Genomic DNA, 24,937 nt, shown 5'->3' with positions numbered 1-24,937 from the left:
ATGCACCCGGAGTCATGTTGTTCTGGAGCCGGGCCTGCACACGGCCAATACTAAACAAACTACAGAGCCCATTCCGTGCCCTGTTAGTGTTTACTTCCTGTCTGCCTTCTTCTGGTGATTTATCTGACGTCCAGCGCTCCATCTTTTAACCTCTTTTCCTTTCTCTTTCTTGATCCTCCTTAGCAACCTTCGTTATAGTCCTTGAGAGTGGTCTGTACTACTCTATTAACAACGTGTCACATGTTAAGAAGTTACAATCAGAATGGAGTATTCAACTAAGCCGTGTAATACAAGTTGTTAGTAGCCTTAAGGGCCTACACAGTTGTTATGCTATACCACATTGCCCTTCACTGGATGTATAATGAGCTGCACTAAACATTTTTAGCATTTAAAATACCTAGCCATTCTTTTGCGGTTATTTTAGTGAAAGTAACTAGAAAAGTAACTAAAGTAGTGTAACTCATTACATTTCAGAGAGAGTAATTTTGTAATGTAACTTATTACTTTCAAAAGAGAGTAATAAGTAATATGTAATATATTACATTTTGGAAGTAACTTGCCCAACACTGATTATCACACACTGTTTGAACGACACAATACAAAGAGGGCACTTGTGTTAGAATCTGTAATTACATTTCAAGTATGCATCACAGAACACTGAACCACCAGTATGCTCCCACAAATGACCATCTGAATGCACAATGTAGGGAAATGTAGTCACACACACAGGAGCATTTAACAAAGACAAACACACCAGACACAAACTCCCTAACTGAAACGGACTAAGCAGGTCTCAGACAGACTCTGCCTCTGCTGTACATGAATATTTCAAGATAGGAAACAAAAAAAAACACCAATGATTTTGTAGTCAGCCTGTTGGTTAGTATTCATCCAGAAAGCAAAACCACATACTCTCTCTAATGTCTGATTCATCAGCATGTCACTTGCATGTGTGCTCCTTATCTGCCAACAAGAGCCGTCTTCATATAACACTACAGGAGACCTGTCTTACTGACAATAAGCAGAAGCAGATAGCATGGAGCTTCCGTTAGGATATCAGTGGGACACAAAGGCCAGGCCCGCCCACACACACACACACACACACACACACACACACACACACACACACACACACACACACACACACACACACACACACACACACACACACACACACACACACACACACACACACACACACACACACACACACACACACACACACACACACACACACACACACACACACACACACACACACACACACACACACACACACACACACACACACACACACACACACACACACACACACACACACACACACACACACACACACACACACACACACACACACACACACACACACACACACACACGTCAGTGTGAGAGAGGAGGGGTCTGACCCAAATCCTGCATGTCCACCTAGACGTGTCGGTCAGGCTGTGTAAGGAAACTTTCAGGGAAGCACCGGTTCAACTATGCACATGGAAACAATTAACCCAAATTAGTGACAGAAGTTTAAGGACATGCAGTATTTATACTTGTGGTTTTGTGAGTAACACTTCTGTCTCAGAGCGCTACCGAGACTAAGCACACTACAGCACTACTACACAGCAGGCAACGATGGTACAAATGTTAAACACACTACAAATCATCATCATCATCAGACGCACACAGGCATTCATATTGTTTATTTGCTATGAACTTCACATATGATGGAAGAAACAATGGTCATATTATTGCTATCAAGTCCTGCATTCCAATGTTTACTGATGATAAAGTAAAGGAGTATTATCTCATTACATGTGACTCACTTGTAGTGTCTGAGGTTTACACATATTACAGTATTGAATCACTATTATTACTGATGCATTATATTGCAGGAAGCATTGTAATGTTGCAACATGTGGAGCTAATCATTGCCTGTGCCAAGGAGGTAATGTGTTGGGCTCAGTTTGTGGATTTTCTTGTTCATGGACCTTACTGGACCCATTACATTTTGTAAAAGCTCTGAATGCTGGGCCGGATATTATTTCTAACCTATGGAAACGGGCTTGGCGGAGGTCCACATTATGGGTAGTTAAATCTACCGTGGAAATAATAAATTAAGCTCAAGTACCTGAAAACTGATCTTAAGTGTAATTATTAAGTCCTCCATCCTTCTCGCAACCACTTCTCGGCACATCAATTGGATATGAGTCGACAGGCACACACAAACTGACACATAGTTGTCAGTGCACTCAGCAAAACATTTGAGCGATCACACACCCTGTTCGGCTACGCTGGCCAAAGTAAGTAACCTTTTTAGCACGGAGTCGCGAGCCCTTGGCAACGAGCCTGAGGCAATACTGAGTCAACCAGTGGTCAAGGACGGACATAGAGAGAAGCGGGGAGGTGGAGCGGAGAGGGAGGGAAACCATGATCCATTGAGAAGTGAGACAAAGGATGCAGGGGCCTTGTCACACTCGAGTGAGGACAAATAATAGCTACCACAAAAATGGGACAAGACCCTCAAGTGACCCACTTTTTCACTGTTAGAAGACTGCACACCAAAATGATTAACAAGTCACCCATAACAAGTGATGGTGTGTGTGTGTGTGTGTGTGTGTGTGTGTGTGTGTGTGTGTGTGTGTGTGTGTGTGTGTGTGTGTGTGTGTGTGTGTGTGTGTGTGTGTGTGTGTGTGTTTATGTGAGAGAGAGAAAGATGTGTGTATGCAGAGATAGGGAAGGGCGTGGGAAAGCAGCATGTGCTTCAGTTAATCTTCACCTCTCTCTTGATCTCTATCAGCAGTATTTTTCCTCTTTGTTTCTCTCAAATTGATTCAACATCCGATCAAAATCAGAATACCTTTATTAGTCCCACGGAGGGGGAATGTACATTGTTAGAGCAGAAAAGAGCCAAAGACAGCTTAATGTTAACATGGGTTACCAGTTGTAATTATTATAAATCATCAGGTCATGTTATTATTATCTATAAAACGACAGAAGAATGTAAAAACAGTCCCTTTAATACGGTCCATTCGGCCAATTCCAGTGGGGATTGTGTTTGTGCCTCCTCAGCAACATCTATTACATTTAGCTGTGCACTCCGAGCAACCTAAGAGCTACATTACCCATGAGAAAGAGATGGTGTGGAGAAATAATACACAGGTAAGGCCGGGTGTGAGTGCCTTCACGAGGGGATTCAGTCCTAATTGAAGATATCAATAACACTGCACACAAGTGTCACTGCGATATCAGGGGGGTCTGACAAGCTATATGCAGTGCACACATTCTCCTTCAACACACCAATACACACTCTCTGAGGTCTGTAGAATGTAAGACTTGGTCTACTCTTTGATAACCTTGCTGTCGTCTGAGGGTTGGTATTATCAGCTGCCCCTTATCAGTCCATTTGGCCTACAGAGGTATGCACTTAGCTTTAGACGTATGATTTGGACGCAAGAATATTTTTTTTTATGTTTGATGACCTTTTTTTTGTTTATTTATGGACCTTTTCTTGTTCATTTTGACAATTGAACGTTTAATTCTTACGATTTTTGCCAATATTTTGTTTTCAGAGATCTTGATAATGCAGTCTGTATCCTTAACCTCTTTAAATGAAATGGAAAATTCAATGCAACATCATTTTAAATAGTAAAGATTTAACTATCAATAGGAATTCAAAAAGGTCCTCCATTGCAGTCCAACAGATGTGGCTAAAAATTCAAATGAGTACCTGCATTATCCAGACTGCGTCTTTAACAACCATATGGGACCCAGCCTTGTTTCGTATGAGTCACCAAATGGCTCATGTCTTAAATATACTTTCACAGGCTTTGCCTCCAGAGAAAAATTAACTCTGTTCTGTTGTGTCCTGGTTTGAAAATACTATAAAGCATGTGTTCTTGTGGCGGCTGCTCTTATGACCGTGAGCCTTTTATGGCCTCTTTCATCGTTACTCATCCGATGAGTTTATTTAAAAAATCAGTTTTGCCCTTTTTTCCTCTGTGAGTCCATGTTCCACGCCTTTAAAATAACCCTACCAGATCAGAAATAGACTCATTTCTCATTAATGCGACCACGTATAAATGTACACACACATATATTTAACACACTCATATGTGATGTCCCACCCTGTTGTCCACTCCCCTCAGTCAGATGTTCCTCCGGAGATTTATGAATCAGCCTCGAACAGACAAGACGAGTGACTGTGACATCAGTGGCAAAATATAGCAGTGCTGCCAACATCCGACTTAAAAGCATTAGCAGAAAGGTTTTTCTGAAATCCAGCCTCGCCCACAAATAAACCCCCATGTAAAAAATATGCACATTAACGCACAAAGTGAACATTAGCCAGACAGAAGCTAACCCAGTAAAAGGAATTAAATCCTCAAAATGAAGTCATACATGTTTTGTGTTAGCTGCACCAACACTGCTCTTCATTTTACAGATTAACATTTTCCTCTGTGATTCAACAAAGTAAAGTCCCAGAAGATACTGAAAACATACTTTAACATTACAAAATTAGCCATGATGTTGAAAAGCCATGTTGAAAAGTATAGTATTAACTAGAAATTCTAGCATTTACTACGAACATGGGACGTGCTAAATCTGCATTAGCCAAAACTGTAAATATTTGTGATAATCCAGCAGACCAGTTTGTTTCGAAGCAAGCAGCATCAACGTCAAAAACCTTTGTCAAATAAACTTAAATTGAATAACTTAAATGTAACACATATTCATTGAAACTCTCATCACTCATTTCCAATAAACAAAAACACAAAAAGATGCATGCTATAGCCTATGGGTATTGTGTCTAACTAGATAGGACCATTATTACAAGGAAACCACACGGCTAACCAAGCTAGCTGTTTGGTTAGCACACTACAAACATACCTCTTCATTCAATATCAGAAATGTCCTTTAATCTGATTGTGTAAGAGCATTCATGAGGTGAATAAACGTATAGACTACACAAAAAGAAACACAGACAACTAGCTAAATGCATATTTGCAAGGAAACCACACCGCTAACCAAGCTAGCTGTTTGGTTAGCCAAGTAGAACACTACCACTTCATAATATGAGAGTGTACTTTAATGTTGGTAGACAAAGTGTGAAAGGGTCCAGGACTTGGAGACTGAAATAAAGCTAACAAAAAACGGTTTGCTAACAAGCTTGCCATATCAGTTCATTTCACTGTACAGCATTTCTCTTTCAGAGTTGTAGAGTGCTTGTTTTCCCTTTTATTACAACAAATCTTCTTTCACCAGGGATGCATTTTGTCCCTTTAAATTATGCCTTTCCAACACTTTAAAGTGAGTTAAAAATAAGTCAAAGGAGTGAGATGGCACTTTTTTTGCTTTTTGCAGAGGGAAAAGGAGATAATGGCTTTTTACTGGCAGATAGCTTCTTTCTCTCAAGAGGTCTGGCCTTGAGACTAAAATGGTAACAGAAAATGGCCCACTGTCAATACCAATCCACCTGAATAGGACAAACCCTTTAACCTGGATGTAGCCACTCTTAATAACTTCTGATGTTTTAATATACTGGTTGTAAAGTCTGATGGATTAATGTTTTTCAATGGCAACAGTCTTGTTCTCTCTGCAATAACTTTAAAGTTAATGTCTTTTTGAATGCATGAGCACACATCGACTGAATTACAGTATACATGCATTAGTGATGTGAATAGGAAAACAACATCACTCTTTGCTTAAAGCTTTATATCGATATTTACCATAGAGATGTGATAGTACTTGGAGAATTACCACAAGGGGAAAACAAAAGAAAAGCCTACCAAAGATATATTTTAATCTTTTTGAAGACTCCTAAACACCGAACTGCACTCTAGAGCAAAGTGGGCAATATCATCTAAAATACATTATGTTGCAAACATTTTGTGGAAAATACACTGAAATGCAATCTTGTACATAATAAGGTTGGTAAGAAATAGAGCGTAAAACAGGAGCAATACAAGTAAGCGGGCAAAATCAGCCGCATTTAGCTTCATGTTTAAATCTTTCTCCTCAGCTGGAGGGAGATGACATAAGCCAGCTAGTTTCTGTTCGCCAGCTCAGCACATGAAAAATGAAACGCTACATTGCCAGCTAATTCTCTTACATAAGAGCCTCAACTAAGACATGAATTTATAAGTACAGTGAGAGAGATACGAAGGATAAACACAGAGAAGCATCTAGGCAGGAGGCAAAAGCAAGACAAAATGCCCATATTTTATTCTCTATTCCCGGCCTGTCTGCTGTATTTCATCTAAAAATAATACAGAACATTAATGTGACATAAAACATAAACTAGACTGCAATTGTTCTTGAATATACGTCAAGCTTAGGATAGTCTTTCATATCACAGTGGGTTTCTCAGACACCCTGTGAAGATTCCTTCTCCCACAAATCATCTTTCAGTCTGTAACTCACACAGACACACGCACAGACGTCAGAGATTTAGTAACAATGATCAGCACTCCAGCTGAGAGGGAAGGGATGTAATTCTCCTGCAGTATTTCTGGAAACATGCCACTTTAGTTTTGGTCAAGACAGAGCCTGTCTGTTTTGTGCTTCCTCTTCACATACATCACAATTGTTTCCAGCTTGTGAATCAGTTTCCCCCCCGAATGACATTGCAGAGCCGCAGAACCACACATGCATTAATCTCTCTTAAAGTCTCTCTGGTTCACATGTGATTGAAAGCTAATGCACTAGCGTTGCTTTTCTGTGACTAGCCTATTATTGAACTGACTGACAGGCCAAACGGCATCGATTGGAGGACGATACATGCTAAATAAAGCTTACAAGACTCTATACTTTCCCCTGCCGTGCACATACCACAGAGTGGTTGTTCCAGTGGCTGACCAGACTCCCCTATAACAGGTTTACAATGTATTTGCTGGGCTTGTTTGTTTGAGAAAAGACTGATCCAGGAGAGGTTAGAATTATTGATTGGTAAACAAAAGTAACTTCATTATAGTCCAACAATCTTGAGTTAGATCTTTGCTTCTGCCATTATGTATCCTGCAATGCTGTGGTCTGGAGATACTCCATATGTTTTCATTTAAGGCCGTACAATGTGAACAAGGAACCCACCAATGCTGCAGACCTGAAGCTAGTGTTAGCCTATACAAAGTCGAGAAAACAACATGAAAAAAGAACGCAAAACCACTTTAGGTGAAACAAATCTGCTGATGTCTGAATAGTTGGTGAAGTTTGACTTTGAGTCCGTTGGTCCAGTTTGAAATAATTAAATCAATATATTGTTATATGCTAAATATAAAGTCTCAAGTGTAAAACAATCACATTTATGTAAGTATACAAATAAATAAATCACTCTTGTAATCATGTCACATTATAAAAGCTCTAAATGTCGCTTCAATACGTCTTCAAGCTAATTCGAGCCTCTTGAAAAGACAAGAGACGGTTTGAGACCTCAGACTGTTCTGGACTTTATGTACAGTATGTAACCATGGTAATAGTGAAGCTCTAAATGACAAACTATATAATTATCCGTCACAAGGCTCTTGTTTTCACAGAGTCAGGGAGACACCTCTGTGGATTCAGCAGTACATACAGAACAGCCAGCCAGAGACACAAGTCTCACTTGAGCCTCATCCAAACACACTTCCATAAAACTAACACATCTGTTTCTCCCTGTGAAAGAACAGAGGCCTTGAAGCGGAATGCCATGACAAGAATCTGATTCTCTCTGTGTTGTGTTTTTCACTGATGCCATCCCTAGCTTGGCAGGCTAATTCAATTAATTACAGATAATTGCGTCAGTGTAAAACACTGGAAGTTTCCACCGTGTGGAGCACTGCGTATCATCAAGCAGTCCAGCCATCTGTTCGGTTTTTCTGGAAGCCTTCTTTCTTTAGGGGACAGAGGAAATATGGCAGGTAGATGGGCTTGTGCTTAACAACCAGTCAAGCAAACCAAAAAGCAAAACAAAAGAGCATTGGATGTGAGTCTGTTGTGCTTGTTCAGCTGCAGAAAATCACAGCTTGAAGATAAGACTAGCTTGCTTGAGAATGAAGCGTAGTTTCAGCCTGACACAGATTCAAAGCTGGAAGATTTATTGAGGTCTTCTGATGGCCGCTCTTATCATTGATTCACTTAAGTAATCAATAGAGTTATGAATATCTCTCAGCGTGGCACAACAGTAATACAATTATTCCACTTTGCTCCGGCCCAGAGAGCAGGCTGCGGCACCGTGTATTGATCACTTGTCTGTTTTCAATACAAGGTCACACTCAAGGCAGTCTGACGGAAGCACACACACAAGAAACAGAAACACACACTGGTGCCCACACACAGCAGGGAGTGGCATCCCTCAGTGGGTCGTACAGTGAACAGGACTGAAGATGCTCTCAAAGAAAGAGCATTTCCTCTGAGGGAGGTGTGTTTGTGTTACCAGGGAACACACCTAGAGACCGGCGTCCTCTTTGAGTTTCAGAGAGGATCCCATTACGAGACCTAGAGCCGGGGGAAGTGTGTGTCGAGAGTAAATAGTCCTGGGTGTGAGGTTATCTGCAGTGTGTTTTATCTCTGCCTGTGTCTGTGTGTGCCAAAGCTTCTCTGGTGACACAGGGATTCCTTGAGACACCTTGTCCTCTGGCCACCGTCCAATCCACTGCAGGGAGGGGGGCGGGGACAACTCCATGTCAATCACTTGTCACTGAGGAGTCAAGCAGTGACTTTGGAGCTTCTGAGGATGTCCAATCAGACTTTTTTCTAGATGTTTAATTAGAATTAGAGGCTTTCCAATCAGAAATACATCTGGTTTTCCAATAGGAAATGTAATAATAAACTATCCTCCAATACAAAAAAATAATAATTAAATGTTTGCAACCAATACTTTACCTCAAATAAAACAATTCTTATAAAAGATTGCAAGAAATATTACAAAGGATGAAATTGACAATATTGAACTGATTAGTTAGTACAAAATGTACACTCCATTTTCCATCTTATATTCAATTTGATATTCGCACTCTGTTTTACCTGATAGGTGACTAACCTAAATGTGTTCTGACAGATGGAGCCACATATAGCCAGGCCTGCTGTGGTTTTGTTTACAAGGATCTGTATGCTGTTATCATCTGCTTGTAAGAAGGAGTTGTAAACTACAGAGTATTTACAGATTTCAGCAAAAGCACTAAGTGGAGGGAAAGAAGTCATGTTACACAATATTTTTCTTTAGTAGCAGGTGTTATTAGTGATTATATGACTCATCGTAGTTGCAGCAGGACTTCTAAGCTCGTCTTTTGCTGTGTTAGGAGCCAAAGCTCACCTGCCGCAGTTTGCCTTGATCTTCAGTTGGAAATGTCATGTTTTAAAGACGACACTTGAAGAAACAGGATCCCTAGTTGCATTTTATAACCTGTAACTTAATAAATTGTAGATATCAGTATGTGTGGCTTTCGGCTATATCGAATGTAAAAAAACTGTGGCTCCTTGAGTAACTGGAAACACTTTATTTGAAGTGTGCTTAGGAATTACAGTATGGTCTGTGTCAAAGCTCAAGTGTTGTTATGGAAACTCAGAGGTGGACAGCCCCAATGTATACTAAACATTGCTGTCTAATGTTAAGGACAGATATTGAATTTGAATACATTTTGGAATAAAATCATATGGTTATCATCTGTAACACTCTTAAAAAAGCTATTAAGTGTAACTTGGTGGATATTTTGGACTGCTTTGGGACAGTTATGGGATATATGTGAGAATGGGAAAGAAGGGATTCAACACTTTAATACATTAAATCAGCTTTTATTTTGACTATTTCTGTAATTTTTCAAGAAGAAGTATGCCGTAGTGTGCATCTAAAAAAGGAGAAAAGGTGCTACTTTTTTGACAATATTTTTAAACTCTTAGATCAAATAATCTGCTCAAGGATAAGACCATGCTTCCTTTCAGCATGTGTCAGCTTACGACCAACATTTCCTTTGTACTGTGTGCGTGGATATGAGGGTGTGTCAATGTGGTAGGCTGGCTGCTGGGTGGGGAGAGGGGAATATGACACCCTGCTGTGTCATGTCAGTTATCTCATTTTGCAACAAGTGGGCTACAGCATCAATAATGGATGACAGAGAAAAAGATTGGGCGGGGAGGCAGAATGGTGCGTGCATGCAAGCTTTTATCTAAACGCAGCAGGCGATTATAAGGAATGCCTTCTGCTCTACATGTGAATGAGATGTACAGAATTAGCATAGAACACCCTCGCTCTAGCTGTATACTATTGGATAGAAGACACACACAGCACACATTCACCAAAATGTCTTATATGTCCTCCTTACAGACGTGACAGAGAAAATGCTTTTTGAGATGTCACTCCGAGCCAATCAAAAGCGCTCTGCCCTGAGCACGCTCTGCCATTTATAGGTCTATGAAGTGGGACAAATTAGAGGGAGCTGCAGTTACAATGACACAGGAAGATATGTAAAAACAAAAACAAAAAAAACTGGAGCACTTGAAGGGACAAACAAAGAGAATGTAAGAGCTGTAAAGAAATGAGAGAGAGAAGAAGAAAATTGAAAAAAGTAAATGCTGTTTTGCCCATCTGGACAACATGTGGGCACTACAGAGGAAACTCCAAATCCCACAACAAAGCAACACACAAGGAATCACTTCGTATTCTCTCCCTCTTCATTCACAAGCAGCTCATTTTCCCTTCATTCATCGAACACAGACAAATATATTTGAGTCAATGTTGAGTAAACCAAATCCCCAGCTGCTGGTGAGTTGTTTTCTTTAGATCTTACACACTACAGCGTTTTTGATTCTGTCTCATTTGCTCGATGTGTTAATAACACGAGTGCTTATGTTTTACTGATATTGCCTATTTGGCTTTTGGCCACCTCATCCCGGAGCAAACGTCACACACCTTCAGAGCGGCCTTGTTATCTCGCAGTCAGGGCTATTTGCACAAGGTTTCTCTCAAAGCCTTACACGTTGCATAACTCGGAGAGAACCTCTCTGGAGTAGCTGTTAAGCCGCGTTGAGCCTCTGCATCACTTGAAAGTTATGTAAATTATCTTTTACTTCAAAATATGTGTTTTGATGCTCCGCTGGGGCACAGGTTGAGCAGTCTAGTCTCCATATTGCTAGAGCAGAATCAGTCCGAGAGTTGCTAGCTTTTACTCTGCCGCGGAAAAAGACGGTTTATTTATTTTGTTTCTTTCTGTTGTCTTACTATTAAGTGATAATGATCATGTAAAGCACTTTGAATTGCCTCTGCGTCTGAAATGTGCTATATAAATAAACGTACCTTACCTAACAATTGAAACAGGAAGACAGAAAGGGACAATACAGCAGCGGAGAAAAGGCTTTTACAATGTGACAGTTAATGAAAAGACTAGGCGTCACACACACAACCAAAAGTGATTTCCATTCCAATTTCAGACTACCTGCTCAGGATCACATTCGGATTTATCTCAAGTTGTTACAATAGAATATGTAATTATGACTGCTTCTGAAAAAAGCATCAAACCGCCAGATAGCGTTTGCTAACTGCTGATGCGTCCTACATTTTTGCAGACAAGTGCAGCCTCTCCGCAAACTTGAAAATCGGTTGTCAAGGCCAAATTGGGCTTAAAATCTGCCTTTATGTTGTATAGTAGCGCTCCAGGCTGAATAGCAGAGTGAAAGAGGCAGGCAGAGAGAGAGAGAGAGAGGGAGAGAGAGAGAAATGGTCAGGGGGATAGAGAAAGGGATATTAAGTGACATAAAAGGGAGATATCACAGAAGGAGCGATGTTACTGAAGGGCATTCAGGGAAAGGTGGAGGAAGGGGAGGGAGGCAGATCGCAACATGAAATCTGATCTTCCCCAGGAGCCTCTACTTATCCAGTCCCTCTGCAACTAGCGGCTCAACAAACAACACACAATAAAAAAGGAGCCAGGCGGAGAAAGCATAACATTTAAATCAAACTTGTTTTCACATCTGGTCAAATGTTTTGTTATTGTCGTGTTTTGACAGCGGGAGAATGTCCTCGCCTATAACATGTATCGGACTACAGCAGTCAGTTTATTTCTGCTTCTCCCTCCATCTGTGCACATCTGGTGCCTATTCTGAACCAATATGCATGCATCGCTGCATTTATGTAGAGTCATATTTACCATGCCTACATCATTGTATTCTTGTTCCCTACACTGAAATGAAAATAAACACTGAATTACTTACCATTTAAAAAAACTGAACAACATCATCAGGCAACATCTGTTTTTATGTCTTAGCTAAATGAATGGTAAACATACTTGGCTTTTCTTTCCCTGTCCAGTCCATCCATATTACAACACTCAAATCTCCATCACTTTGACAGAGCCTTGCTTTCATTCACACTCTTGCAAAAAGGTCACATGTCAACAGATCTGTGCTTCAATGTGCGGGACAATGCATGTACCAAGTACCCTTTAACACAAAGGAATCACTAAGCCTACTCAACCGCCCGAGGAGCAACAACGATGCATTGTGCCCTTCAGAAACAAATGGTTACATCATTTCATTTTACAGTGCGGTTCTTCTTCACAACTCCAGCCGTTTCCCCTGGCTCTGGTCCACAGCTCTCACACTCACCAGACACCAGTAGCCGCTGCAACTCTGATCAGCAGCCAGACACTTTACTCATTTGATAATGTGTTATTTTCATAGCACATCTACCTCATGTTGCAGTCTGTCAGTGTCAGCAGGTTTACACCACCCACACACACACACACACACACACACACACACACACACACACACACACACACACACACACACACACACACACACACACACACACACACACACACACACACACACACACACACACACACACACACACACACACACACACACACACACACACACACACACACACACACACACACACACACACACACACACACACACACACACACACACACACACACACACGAAACAGGTGCCATTTATTGAGAAAACCCATCTCGCTGCCCAGTGCAAACACAGTCCAATAACACAGAGCCTAAGGTCAGAGAGAGAGAAACACACACGCACGCACACTTTGAAAGAGAAGTTTAGGGAAGCACAGAAGCCAAATCTAACAGTTTATATAACAGTGAAGGTAGAAGAAGGACAGGCCAGCTGAAACAAGTTATTTGTTTAGTTGTTTGCAAGCTATGGGTTGGGTTGGAAAATAATCCATTTGAAACTGGTTTCAGGTAGGTATGAAAACCTTAATTTAGTAAGTTTCAAGGCAAATTAAACTCTTGTCTCCTTGTCCTTTAGGTATTAGCCAGGGGACATTTGTTTTGGACCCATCTGTTCAGCACCATTTATTCTGCTGCTTTACGAAAGTAAAGTATTTGCGATACAGGATTTCAAAGGATTCAGGTATCCATATTTGATTTAAGGGAACTGAAACCAAACTGGTTCAAGTCATATCTAGTATGCAGAAAGACGAAAATGGTCCTCTCCTTGCTTCTGCTGTTGATCAAGAGAAGTAGACAGAGTAAGTGTGTGCATGTGTCCTGTCAGGCATAGGGGGAAAGGACAAGGTGCTTTTCATCATCATCTGAAGACAAAAAGCTAATAAGGTCTGAAGCGCTTCCTCCCTCTTCCCCAGCCTTTCAGCTTCACTGTGGAAACACTTCAGGGGAGAGGGGGAGTCCCGACACTTGATATAACAAGCTCCCAGGTATTTAATAAGCTGATGTTTTGACCATGAAGCGCTATATCACTACACCATCCATCTTATCTGCTCCTCCTGTAGAAGCCAATGATAGATTCAGATGCAAAACTAATTAATAATCAAGTTTCTTTCACTGTACTAAATAACCACGCGGACTGATACATGGAGTGTTGTTTGCATCCAAGATGGTATCGATATCAAGGATTTCTAGGACGTTCAAGAAGCGAAGGACAAGGAATGTTGCGTGCTACGTATAGCTTAACCTTCAGTGATCCACAATCCTTACTACCAACAGAAAGCCAAGGCTATCTCCATTAAAGTCGTATAACCCCTTTAACGAAGACTCATAAGCTCCTAACTGTCTGTCCACACACTTAAGATTGAACATGTGTGTATGGTGGACAGACAGGCAGAGGTAACATTGGGAAATCAGCCGTTCAGAGGAATAAACTCTGTGGTCTACACTGTTCTGTAACTGGAAGGCCGGCTGCTGACATTTGGCATTGATTGTGCGGTTTTATAGGCATTCGTCAGTTAAACCCCTATTGGACAATTACAGAGAGAGCCTGCTTGCTCCTGCAGGGGGGGGGGGGGGGGGGGGGGGGTCGGGACTTTGATCTCTCTCTGCTTTTCCCCCCTTGCTCGGTGGAAAACCCGCAGAAACAAAGACGAAAAGGTGATGCACCTCTAATTGGCTCCAAGCTAAAGGAAACTGGAAGCAGCTGGTTGAAGGGAGCGTAGATGGAGAGAAAAGACGAGGACATTTTGAAGACGTAGGAAGGAAAGGATATAATAAAGTGAAAGATAAGAGGTTTAGCAAAGAAACGAGGTGGAAAATAACAGCAAGAATGCCTTGTTACATTTAAGAGAAGCTCTTCATTTGTTTAAACGCCTGGAATATAAAATGCTGTGCAGGAGTAAACAGTGTAAACACAGACCACTGATCACACATTCAAATAATCCCGGCAGGAAATTTACAAAACTATTATTTCTTTATAACCCGTTATGTTTAAATGGCAGCAATGGTTTGTGAGTGATGATAATCCCATCTGTAATATATAGGACATCATGCATTAGAGCTGTAATGAGTGCATCGTGGTGTCAGCTGTGTGAAACGAGGGGAAATGGTTCATCTGATTGTATGCCAGTTTCCAATTCCCCGACTGAAGAGTGGAGATTAAGGTTTACATGTTTCCATGACTAGACTAGTTTTTTGTTGTCCTTTAATCCAGAGTCAGATCACTTGGCTTTCAATTTGCATGTGTGTGAAACATTCAGGAGGGGTTTAGCCTGCAGAGATCCAAACTCGGACCTCAAAAAATAACTCTGAGGTAAACATAGGAGTGTTTTGTTAGGGTAATAAATCACACTTTATCAATATGACTGTATGTAATGCTTTGAATTGTGTTAAAAGAGCACTCAAGTGGTAAAGAATCGGAAAAGATAAGAATAGCAGAACATATACAGTAAGGGTAAATAGCCAAACTATTGACCTTGAAAATAGGTGGAAAGCTCCTTTAATGTCTACGCTTGAGCACTAGTTAATCTGGAAAATGTCTTCCTGAGGGCTTTTTTGGTAATTCGGATATTATTCTTCATGGACCAGAGACCATAAACCCGGCTTCACTTTCCATCCCATCCCCCAACCTTGACCCTCAGATTGCTGGCTTTGATTAATGGCCCATGCAGCTAATCTAGGATATATGTGGACAACTTTTGAAAAAACACACCGGCAGTGCGCTCCCACTACAAGGCCTGCGGTGAGTGGTTAGCGGTGGACGCTACTAGCACATTTTCCCTTCACTGTCTGTGGCCAATCTAGATGGTTACAGACCATGTTACAGAGAGCCAAGATGGCCGATGTTAAAAAAAAAAGAAGCAGCTAAACATGGGGAAAGTCACCAGAATTTATCTTAGGGATTTTCCACAATTTTTCTTTTACAAGAGCTGTTGGTTACCAGAGCATAGACTGTGGTTAGCTTGGCATGGAAGTATACAAGCACACACAAAAAAGAAGAAGAAATAAACAGAAGCAGGGAAAAGTAATTACCCATTGGAGGGATGTGAGTTTGTGTTTATGCATGTTTGTATTTGCTTGTCTGTCTGCAGAGTCCCGTTATGATCACCCAATCTGCTTTCGCTCACTCGAAGGTTAGCCCGAATGTCCGAAAAATACTTTGGATGTAGGACACACAAGCACTCCCCATGGTTTGATCCATTTTTCCACGGGCGGTTAGCAGAAACAGGCTGAAAGTGGCGGCTCCAGCTCCGAAAACCATGCCAGGCAGTTTGACTCTCTCCGGGTAGCTGGAGAAACTCCACCCTCCTGCCCTCTGCCAACAAAGCAAGGCCACGCCAGCCTCTGTGCCAGGCTGGACTCATACTGCAGAAACATAGGGGCCTCCACAACCAGACAAGAACGCGTTGTGCATTAGGGTTGGGAACCGAAACTCGGTTCCAGATGAGAACCGATAAGAAAATGCCATACAAAATACACAATTTCGGTTCTGCCTAACGGTTCCTAGATGCGTTAGACACGTTAACCAGGGGCGGACTGGCCATCTGTGTGTTCTGGAGAATCACAGAACGGCCGGTCGTCAGCGGGCCGTTGACGGCCGGCTCGGTTAGCTGACGGCCGGCACCGCCCTTAATTTTTTTAAACGGCATCATGTAAGTTGCGCTGACAGGCGTCAGAGGTCCACAGTTGCCCCGCAGCGAGGCTCCCCCGCCCTCCCGTAGACAGTTCACGAGCTCAGTCACTTCATAACACCAAAGATGGATCGCGGTAAACGCTCTGAAGTGTGGCTCCACTACACGAGAAAAGAAAAAGACAAGGCGCAATGCAATTCTTGTGGCAAGTGAATAGCTTGCCACAAGCATTGCTCAGTACAAATAAAGCACAGCTATTGTGTAATACATTACCGGAATCGATACATTTCAGACGATACCCATCCCTATTGTCATAGACTATTGTTTGGATCTTATGTTTAACACACTCAATATACAGACAAGTTGTATTAAAGGTATCTTATTATACAGTTTTTCATCAATATATTATTGGTCTCAGATATATACAAACATGTCTCTGAAGATCATGCATTGTAGCATCCCATAATCCCCTCCGTTTCAGCCTTGTTTCAAAAGTGCTGATTCTGTGTCTGTTACTTTAGATGAAAATAAGGAGCCCCTCCCCACGCCCCTCTGAGAGATATTTGGTTAAAAATAACACAATGGTGCTCTAGGAGGAGATTCAGGTGATCAGGTGGGCGGGGTTACCTTGGTTGGTGATTGGCTAATGGTTACACAAGCCAACAAATCGTTATGACATCATAAAGTGGCCAAAATCTGATCAGCTCATTTTCAGACATGTTTTTATAGAAACGGATCAGGACAAAAAGTGAGAGAATTGTTTTTCCTGAAACTTTCAGAATCTCTTTACACAGAGGGGACACATGTTTATGTATAAAAGACATGAAAAGTGGATTTTGCATAATAGGTGATCTTTAATCTTGAATGAGTTCACATTTTTCACAGAAAGTTAGTTTTTTTCCTCCATAACCGATCCCTCCAAAGGGAACAAAGGGGTCGTTTTGGGCCCTCGTGCTTTTCCTGAGCAGGTTGCACTGGCCCAATGAAAGCCTGAGCGGAGCACCCAGCTGGCAAGAAAGGCATCCGCTTCCCCCCCCCTCACTCTACATCCATTTCTTCATCTCCTCTTTCTCTCCTCGTCCTTCCACCAGTCAGGGCCCGACTCTGTGCCGGCTGAGGTAACTGCCAAGCACACTCAACAGCACAGAGTGAACAAGCCTTTTGAAAAGCTACCGTCGCCCCCCCCTCCTCTCTCTCAGTGTGAAAAGGGGGTCACTGTGCCACACTGGACTACTGTTAACCATGTGGGCTCAGCCGGAGGTACCACCGACAAAATCTTTCTCAGTGTCTCTCAATCCTTCTCTTTTTCTGCCCTCCATGCCTGCTGGATTACATGGTGCAACTGCACACACACCCACACACGAAAGGCTCAGAGAGGAAGACACACACACAATCAGCCTCAGATCCTATCTGCCACCACTGCTACAGACAGTAATCTCCACCGATCGCCTGCTTGTTGCTGAGACGGAAAGAATACATAGACAAGAAACAAGCTCAAATCTGATTGGCGAGGAGAAAATGTGAGTGTGTGTAACACAATATGATGTTAAGTGACAAATACAGTATAATACGCCAAAAACCCGAAAAACACAGAGCAGCCCTGACGACACCATTACATTACATTTCATTTAGCTGAGGCTTTTATCAAAAGCGACTTACAATAAGTGATAAGCCATAAAGATACAAACTCAGAACAAAAACATTTTGCTTCAAATGCTTCGGTGCTGGTGCATTAGTTTCAAATGCAAAGCTCTTTAAGTGATTTAATGGCCAAGGTACAAGCGAAACAGGTGGGTTTTTAAATTGCGACGGATGATATGTTGACTTTCTGCTGTCCTGACATCATTCGGAACCACAATCAACCATTTTGTAACCAGGATAGCAAACCTTGTCACATTTAATCTGCAAATAGCAGATACCACCAAGGCCTTTTTTGCTTTTTTTCTGTCCTTTCCAATACCTTCTATTTTGTATAGATAGTTGGCCCTCTATGTAACATTATAAACTGCTTCATACAGCTCATTTGAAAATGTATCACTCCTGGTTTATATATTTATGCTGTTCACCCTAAACAGCTCATGTATTAGTAAGCTAACGGCTACATTTTACGGTGAACTTTCCCCTCTTAAACATAGTTCACCTAATGACTACTTTAATAACTACAATCAATAACCTTTAATAGTATCAATAGGTCCATCTGGATACTTTGGGATGGGGCGAGTTAAATAAAGTGATAAATAACACTGACGACTCCAGAGAGGTTACAAAAAGAAAGCAAGAGGTTGTGCCTGCCCAGAAATATAGCCGCTGACAGGACCCAGCTGAGGGAGGTGGAGGTTGTGGACAATACAGCCATTGAAGCGTTCTCAGTTCTGTCCTCCGAGACACAAACCCACAGGTATTCCCTGGTTTAAAGGAAGAGTTCCCCTCTAATGAATTCATGGAAACAGAAAAATGTCATTTTTGGTTGCCACCCATTTGCTTACAGAAGGTAGTGAAAGGTTCCTTTCTTCAATAAACTGACCTCACCTAAGCTGTCAGCAGGTAATACGTTATGGGTTTGGTTTTGAACCTAATCCACAAGTATGATTTTACTTTCACCTTGTGTGTGAGACACGTTTAAATTGCTCTGTTGGTTTACTTTTTCCTGTAATTCATTTAAATTAGTGTTTTCATCCCTGCAGTCGCTTACTTGCAGGAAAGGTGACAAATTGAGTCATTCGACGGAAAAGAGACTCGTCAGTCATCCAACTCGGCACAAATTCTTGACATAACAGCACTGCGCTCATGTTTGTTCAGTTCGGTTAAAAATGAAATGTTGGTAGTTGTGCCTATTTTTTTCATTAGCCTAGATCAAACTTGCCAAGCGTCTCTGCTTTCTCGCTGAATGACACTCGAGGGAGACATCTCTATTTTAATCTTTCACTCATTTTGACATGTTCTGTTGTCGACACAAAGATCTGCTCAGCACGGAAACCTTTCATCCTGAAACCCCCCAAACATTAAATAAACAAAAACACACCATGAGGCAATTACTACTGGTATTCACATGAAGAGAAGAAAAGTAATCAATATGGATCAGTTTGGGCAGATGGTGGAAGATTGACTTCCTCTCAGACTCTGGTCAACCACTGGCAGGAAACATCCTTCTTCTATCGCCCAGTCTGAACACATACATGCACACCTATTGCTGCGCTTAAAGCAGCCTCACGGTTGAAGAGTAAACATGAAGCGTGTGTGTCTTTGTGTGTGAGCCTGAGTCTGTGTGTTTCTGTTACGCAACGGGAGAGTTCTTCCCATCTGTGCCTCTCTGCAGCCCCCGCATCCCGGACCAATGAAGCGAGAAACGACAGCTCTGCCTTGCACTCTGCCTCCTCTCAGTCTTCCTCATAACACCGTCCCACTCTCCATTATTATCATCCGCCGCCCACAAAAAAACACACTCTTTCCTTACTATACCTATCTCTGTTCTGTTTGGCTGAAATAAGCCACTGCTGGGTTGCAACCCGATGCAATATGTATGTCACCTTTGCTGTCAACATCACAGCCCTCAGCTTAAACAAAACCCCTCTGCATGGTGTCTAACACATATTTGTAACTTCTAATGCTCAAATTCCAGATTATCCCTGCTGTCTGGAACACACCCCTGATCCTCCATCCTCCATTGCTGCCCTTCCGGCTGGCCTCACTCCCCACAGGGCTCACTGTTGTGGAAAAGATGTTAAAACAAAGAGAGCAGACAGGGCTGCGATAATCCTAAACACAGCAGCTGGGGAATTAGCTAGCCATTTGCTTACTGCAAAGTATGCACAATCCTAATCGCTGTTAGAGCTACTAATGTTAGCATGGTACTTAACTGTTGATGCCTATCACTTAAGATCGGGGGGGGGGGGGGGGGGGGGGGGGAGATGTCTTTTACTTTCACTGCTAATATGCTCCGTACACAATCCTATAGTTTGGTGATCTGTCCCGTCCGGAAAAAACATTTTAGATGATTCCACCCGGGCCAATGTGTGGGTGGTTCTATACACATAAATGAATTATAGATGCACAGAGACCTATTCTCTGTCCAGGGTATTTATGCAATGAGCAGCATCAGGTTTCAGACAGTAACGCTACCCTGAATGACGACAGAAATGTCTTTAGTATTGATTCTCATATAGCAATAAAAAACATTCATGATATTCAGCCTTCACATAATTGTCATTGAACAAATGAATCAACTGTCCCATATTTTCTGCTTACAAACTTTCCCTTTCAGTGTTTTCATTCCCCAATTGTATACTTCCTGTCTCTTTCTCTTTACTATCTCTCAGACTACCTCCTCCCATCTAGTTAAAGCTGGCAAGGAGTGAGCATGTGATGCTTGCACCCTGCATCCTATCTGGTCCAATCTGTTACAATATAGTGGACACTAAAACACTTCTCACTTCAACAGCAGAGAACCAGAGAGAAACAACAAGCAGAATATGTAAAACTGCACTTATCCGCGCCTCTGTAAACAAGTTAACACTCGATGACTAATAATGATGTCAAATATTTGAACTACCCAAACTGTTTGGTTTCACTTCTTGGGAGTTGCCATTGCTTCTGCAATGGCAACTCTACTGAGGAATTACAAAAAGCTAAGTGCTACTAATGTTCTTTTTGGCGCAACAAACGCCACTGTACTGTTGTTGAGTTTAGGCCTGACAGCTAAGTTAGCTACTGCCCAGTCAGCTGCAGCCCGCACATCCATCTGATAGCTACCGTTTTATTACAGGTGTCATGGCCCGAAGGCAGCAATTAAGTGGTTAGGGATACTGCGCATAATCGTTTGGAGAGTGGATTTCTTTTGTCCTGCTCCGTGCTAAAGGCTGGTTAAGAGTTTCAGCTTGAGGTCCAGAGAATTGTTTCCTACTCTGTCAAGTTGCAGGCAGGCAGACAGACAAATGTGATTGGAATTCCATACTCTGAGCCGCAGGAGGAGTCGCCTGAGAAAGGCTAGACCTGCACTTCCAACCCAGACTGACCACATGCATTGTTCACCCACCCCACTGACATTCCAGGAATAAGCAGAGGTGGATATTTCCTCCGTCTCCCACACAAAGGCCATCTAAAGAACACTGAGTTGTGCGTGTTTACGTGCACACACAGACACACAATCACAAGCGTAATATTAATGATGTCAACATTTGGCTGCTTTGTGGTTTCAAGTGGAAATATGTGAGGAAGAGGATAAAAATGCTAAATAATATATGCAAACACATGACTACAGTGCACTCATTCACTCAGGTTTTACATGTTCTTCCTCAACACACAGGTTTCTATGATGGGTCTGACATGCCCTTTGCAATCCAGACCATCTGTTCAAACCACAACAAAGATGAGAGACAGCAGCTTCCACTCACCTATATGGTCTCCATGGAAACTGTTGTCATGGGATGGTCTACCGTGGGGCACGAGGTCATGATGGGCAGCAGGTGGCCAGATTTGACCAGTCTTGCGAACGGTCACTATAGTGGCTTCAGACATGACCACATGTCCTCCCTGCTGCCGTTGGTGCCGCTTCTGGGACTGAGGAGTCGGCGGGCTGCTGCTGTCGAACGAATGCTGGGAGTTCTGGGAGTTTTGGGACGGAGAGCGGCTCTTCTCTCTAAAAGGCCGGCGGAAGGCCGTGGTGGGACTGGGTGAGACGTGGCTGGACTGACCTGAGGAAAAGTCCTCCTCACTGGACGTCAGGTTCTCGTTGGAGCTGCAATCTGGCGTGTAGCCGCCTCCTCCGCCGACATCCTCGAAGCTCCCTGGGGAGTAGGAACGGCGTGGCCAGGTCAGCAGGTGGTCATCGGCTCCCCCAAGTTCCCTCATAGTGACTCCACTACCACTTCCCCCAACACCTCCAACGCCACCTTCACCCATCATCACCCCGCCGACATAGACACTAGAGTAAGCCTGGAACTCCGAGGGCTGCCAAGGAGGAGGTGGAGGTTTGCCACCATTGGCCCTCCCTGAATGTCGCTGGTTGGGTTCCCCATCTTCATATTCTGCGTCATAGCCGCAGGTGCTTTCAGTGGAGCGGCCTCTGTACACCGGCCTGGCGCGGAGCTCCCCTGCCACCGTTGCCAGGTTACCTGGGAGGGAATGGAGAGATCTCTTTCGCTCCATCTGCATGGCCTGGCTGCCCAGGGAGCTGATCTTGTCCGAGACTTCACGGTCGTTGACCCTGATCAGCCCCCGATCCTGGTGGAATTCCATGTTAGAGTAGAATGGCGGTGGTGGTGGCGGCAACTGCTTCTCCTGACCCTTCGCTGCCTCCCCAGCAGTGTGAGAGTTGGCCCGTTTGATCCTCTCAAAGTTAGACCTAAGAGCTGCAACGCCAAGTCCCATCCCCAGCTTGTCCTTGGGGTCAGAGGGCAAGTCCTTCTCTGTGGGCGGAACGTTGATCCTGCGGGGAGAGACGGAGATGCCACCGGAGATGGCACCTCTCTGCTTAGAGGGCGAGAGGCCATCTAGGTTGTCACAAGAAGTGGACTCAGCCTGCGGGGGAACCTCGAAGGCGGACTCCAGGCCGTCTCCGTGGGAGGCCGACTTCCTGGCTGGTGGAGGCCTGGGTTTGGACCTTCCAGTCCCATCTGCGGTAGGCTGATAACGGATCCTATCAACACTGCCACAACCATACACTCCACCAACAACTGCTACTCCAACTCCACCAGTCTCCTGCATGTGTGGCTGCTGGGACTGGCACTCTGCGCCCTGTGCGGCTGCAGGGTCCATCCCCTCACCCAGGGGGGTCTTTCTGAAGCCCCACCGCTGCTTGTCATAGCTTTTCCTCTCTTTAGCCAGGAGGGTCTGCAGGTAGATCATGCGGAAGCGCTCCTTGTTCACCTCCTGCTCCAGGCGTCTGATGGACGCTTTGCACCTCTCCAGCTCATGCTCGATGTCACCAACTGATCGCAGCTCCATTTTGGGGGGGTCGGACTCTGGGAATTGCGCTTTCCACGCCTCGGTGAATCCCACCGGCTCCACCATATTGTGCCTGATTTATTACTGTGACGGACCCCGGTTCACACACACCGAGGGATTCAAGCAATGGCAGCTCTTGTCTTTTTTCTTTAGTCCAGTTCGCTACTGACTGCTTATCGACAACAATGGCCACTTAAAGTGACGATGTTTAAAACAGGCCTTTAGGTAACCCGTGCAGAAACACACTGCCTAATTGCTGACACTTGTCGTGTGCTGCGCATATACAATAAATCCCATTCTGAACAAGAGAAACCGGCTGTTCAGCCAGAGCAAGAGCTGGGAATGTGTGGGGCATAAAAAGGAACAAAAAGCTGCAATAACGCGCGTCTTTCTCATGCATTATTACGAGAAAATACACTTTTAGAAGATCAATCTCAGCCTCGACACAATGACAGCATCTGTCCTCGCGGGGTGACACTGGGATCTGGCTCCCAGGGAGAGAGGAAAAAATAAGAAAGTGGTTTAATCCTGCGAGGTTTACTCACTATCTACTATTCCGGGTTTGTTAGTGATAGCAGGTCCGTTCACTCTCACTCCATTCATACGGCAGTGATCCCAGGTGCTGCTCCACACCAAGAGCCTTTGTACCAGCAGCGCTCAAGGAGAAAGGAGAAAAAGCGCAAAACCCAAGCGACGACAACATCTGAGTTTCTCACGGGATGCGATCAAGCGGCGTGGTCCGGTTTATGGATTGTTTCGTTAGACCATGGTTTTAACACGGTGCCTATGTGGTCTCGTTGTTTTTCCCCCCAGTTGTTTTCCAGGTTTATCCCGTTTCTTCGGCAGTGATGGTGCCGCTCTGTGTGCGCTCGCATCTCAGGCAGCAGCACTGAGGGGCTGCAGGAGTGGGAGGGGCCAGAGAGAGCTGCTGTTAAAGAGACAGAGCAGGGCCAGACAGCCCCCAACTCATTATTAGTTTATTTTATGAATATGATATTAGAATATTAAAAATAGGCATTTTGTATCAGCACCTGGCATTTTTTTGTATCTTTGTTTGGGGTCACATAGTAGCCTATAGCATTTTGTTCAGTTGACAGTTCAATCTTTTTGAGTGATACAGAAATAGTAAAACAACCAACGCACAATAAACAGGTAAATAAACAAGCATAAACACACAAAAAAAGAATAAGAACAAAAATAATGGGGGATTTTCTGTGTTAAGGAAATATAAGAAAAAAAAGCAGAGATTATACAAAAGCACGAACAAACAAGGGATGGCCGTCTCTGTAAAATAGATAATGATTCCACACTGTATTGTTTTGTCATGTCGCACATTTATAAAGTAATAATGTATCACTCGTTTTAACATCTCCTTTCAAATGTGTCAGGAAGCATTAAGCTATACCTCTCCCAATACTCCAATCTTACAGGTTTTAGTAGCAATTAATAATAAGAATAATATGCAGGATATGACTCCTTCTGGGCTCCTTTAAGATAGTGGCAGTAGGTCTACCTGTAAAGCAGGTGTTACAGAGCACGTAGCAGTGCTGCTGTGTTATCTTTAACTTAACACTGCCACCTAGTGGAGAGATATCATACATGCAGGGTTAATCAGATTCCAGAGGTCTGAAGCAAAACATATCGTTGCAATGTTTGTAATTATTTACATAAATCAATCTATAAATAACCCGAAATTTGATTAAA

The 24,937-nt window shown here is 43.1% G+C and overlaps 1 protein-coding gene across 4 annotated transcripts in view; it reads right to left on the bottom strand.

Annotated features, from left to right (window-relative positions):
* bcr (BCR activator of RhoGEF and GTPase) overlaps positions 1-24,099 on the bottom strand; it is an 87,822-nt gene extending 63,723 nt beyond the window's left edge. For all 4 annotated transcript variants that reach the window (XM_034095746.2, XM_071204978.1, XM_071204979.1 and 1 more), the window contains exon 1: positions 21,682-24,099. In XM_034095746.2, coding sequence (XP_033951637.1) covers positions 21,682-23,299 — 1,618 coding nt within the window. In that variant the 5' untranslated portion in view covers positions 23,300-24,099. The remainder of the gene's footprint in view (positions 1-21,681) is intronic.
* Positions 24,100-24,937: the final 838 nt, after the last annotated feature.

Source organism: Pseudochaenichthys georgianus, chromosome 12, assembly GCF_902827115.2.
Source record: "Pseudochaenichthys georgianus chromosome 12, fPseGeo1.2, whole genome shotgun sequence".
NCBI classification, from domain to species: domain Eukaryota; kingdom Metazoa; phylum Chordata; class Actinopteri; order Perciformes; family Channichthyidae; genus Pseudochaenichthys; species Pseudochaenichthys georgianus.
Note: the sequence above shows the minus strand (reverse complement) of the source record. Positions and strands in the feature narration are given on the sequence as shown.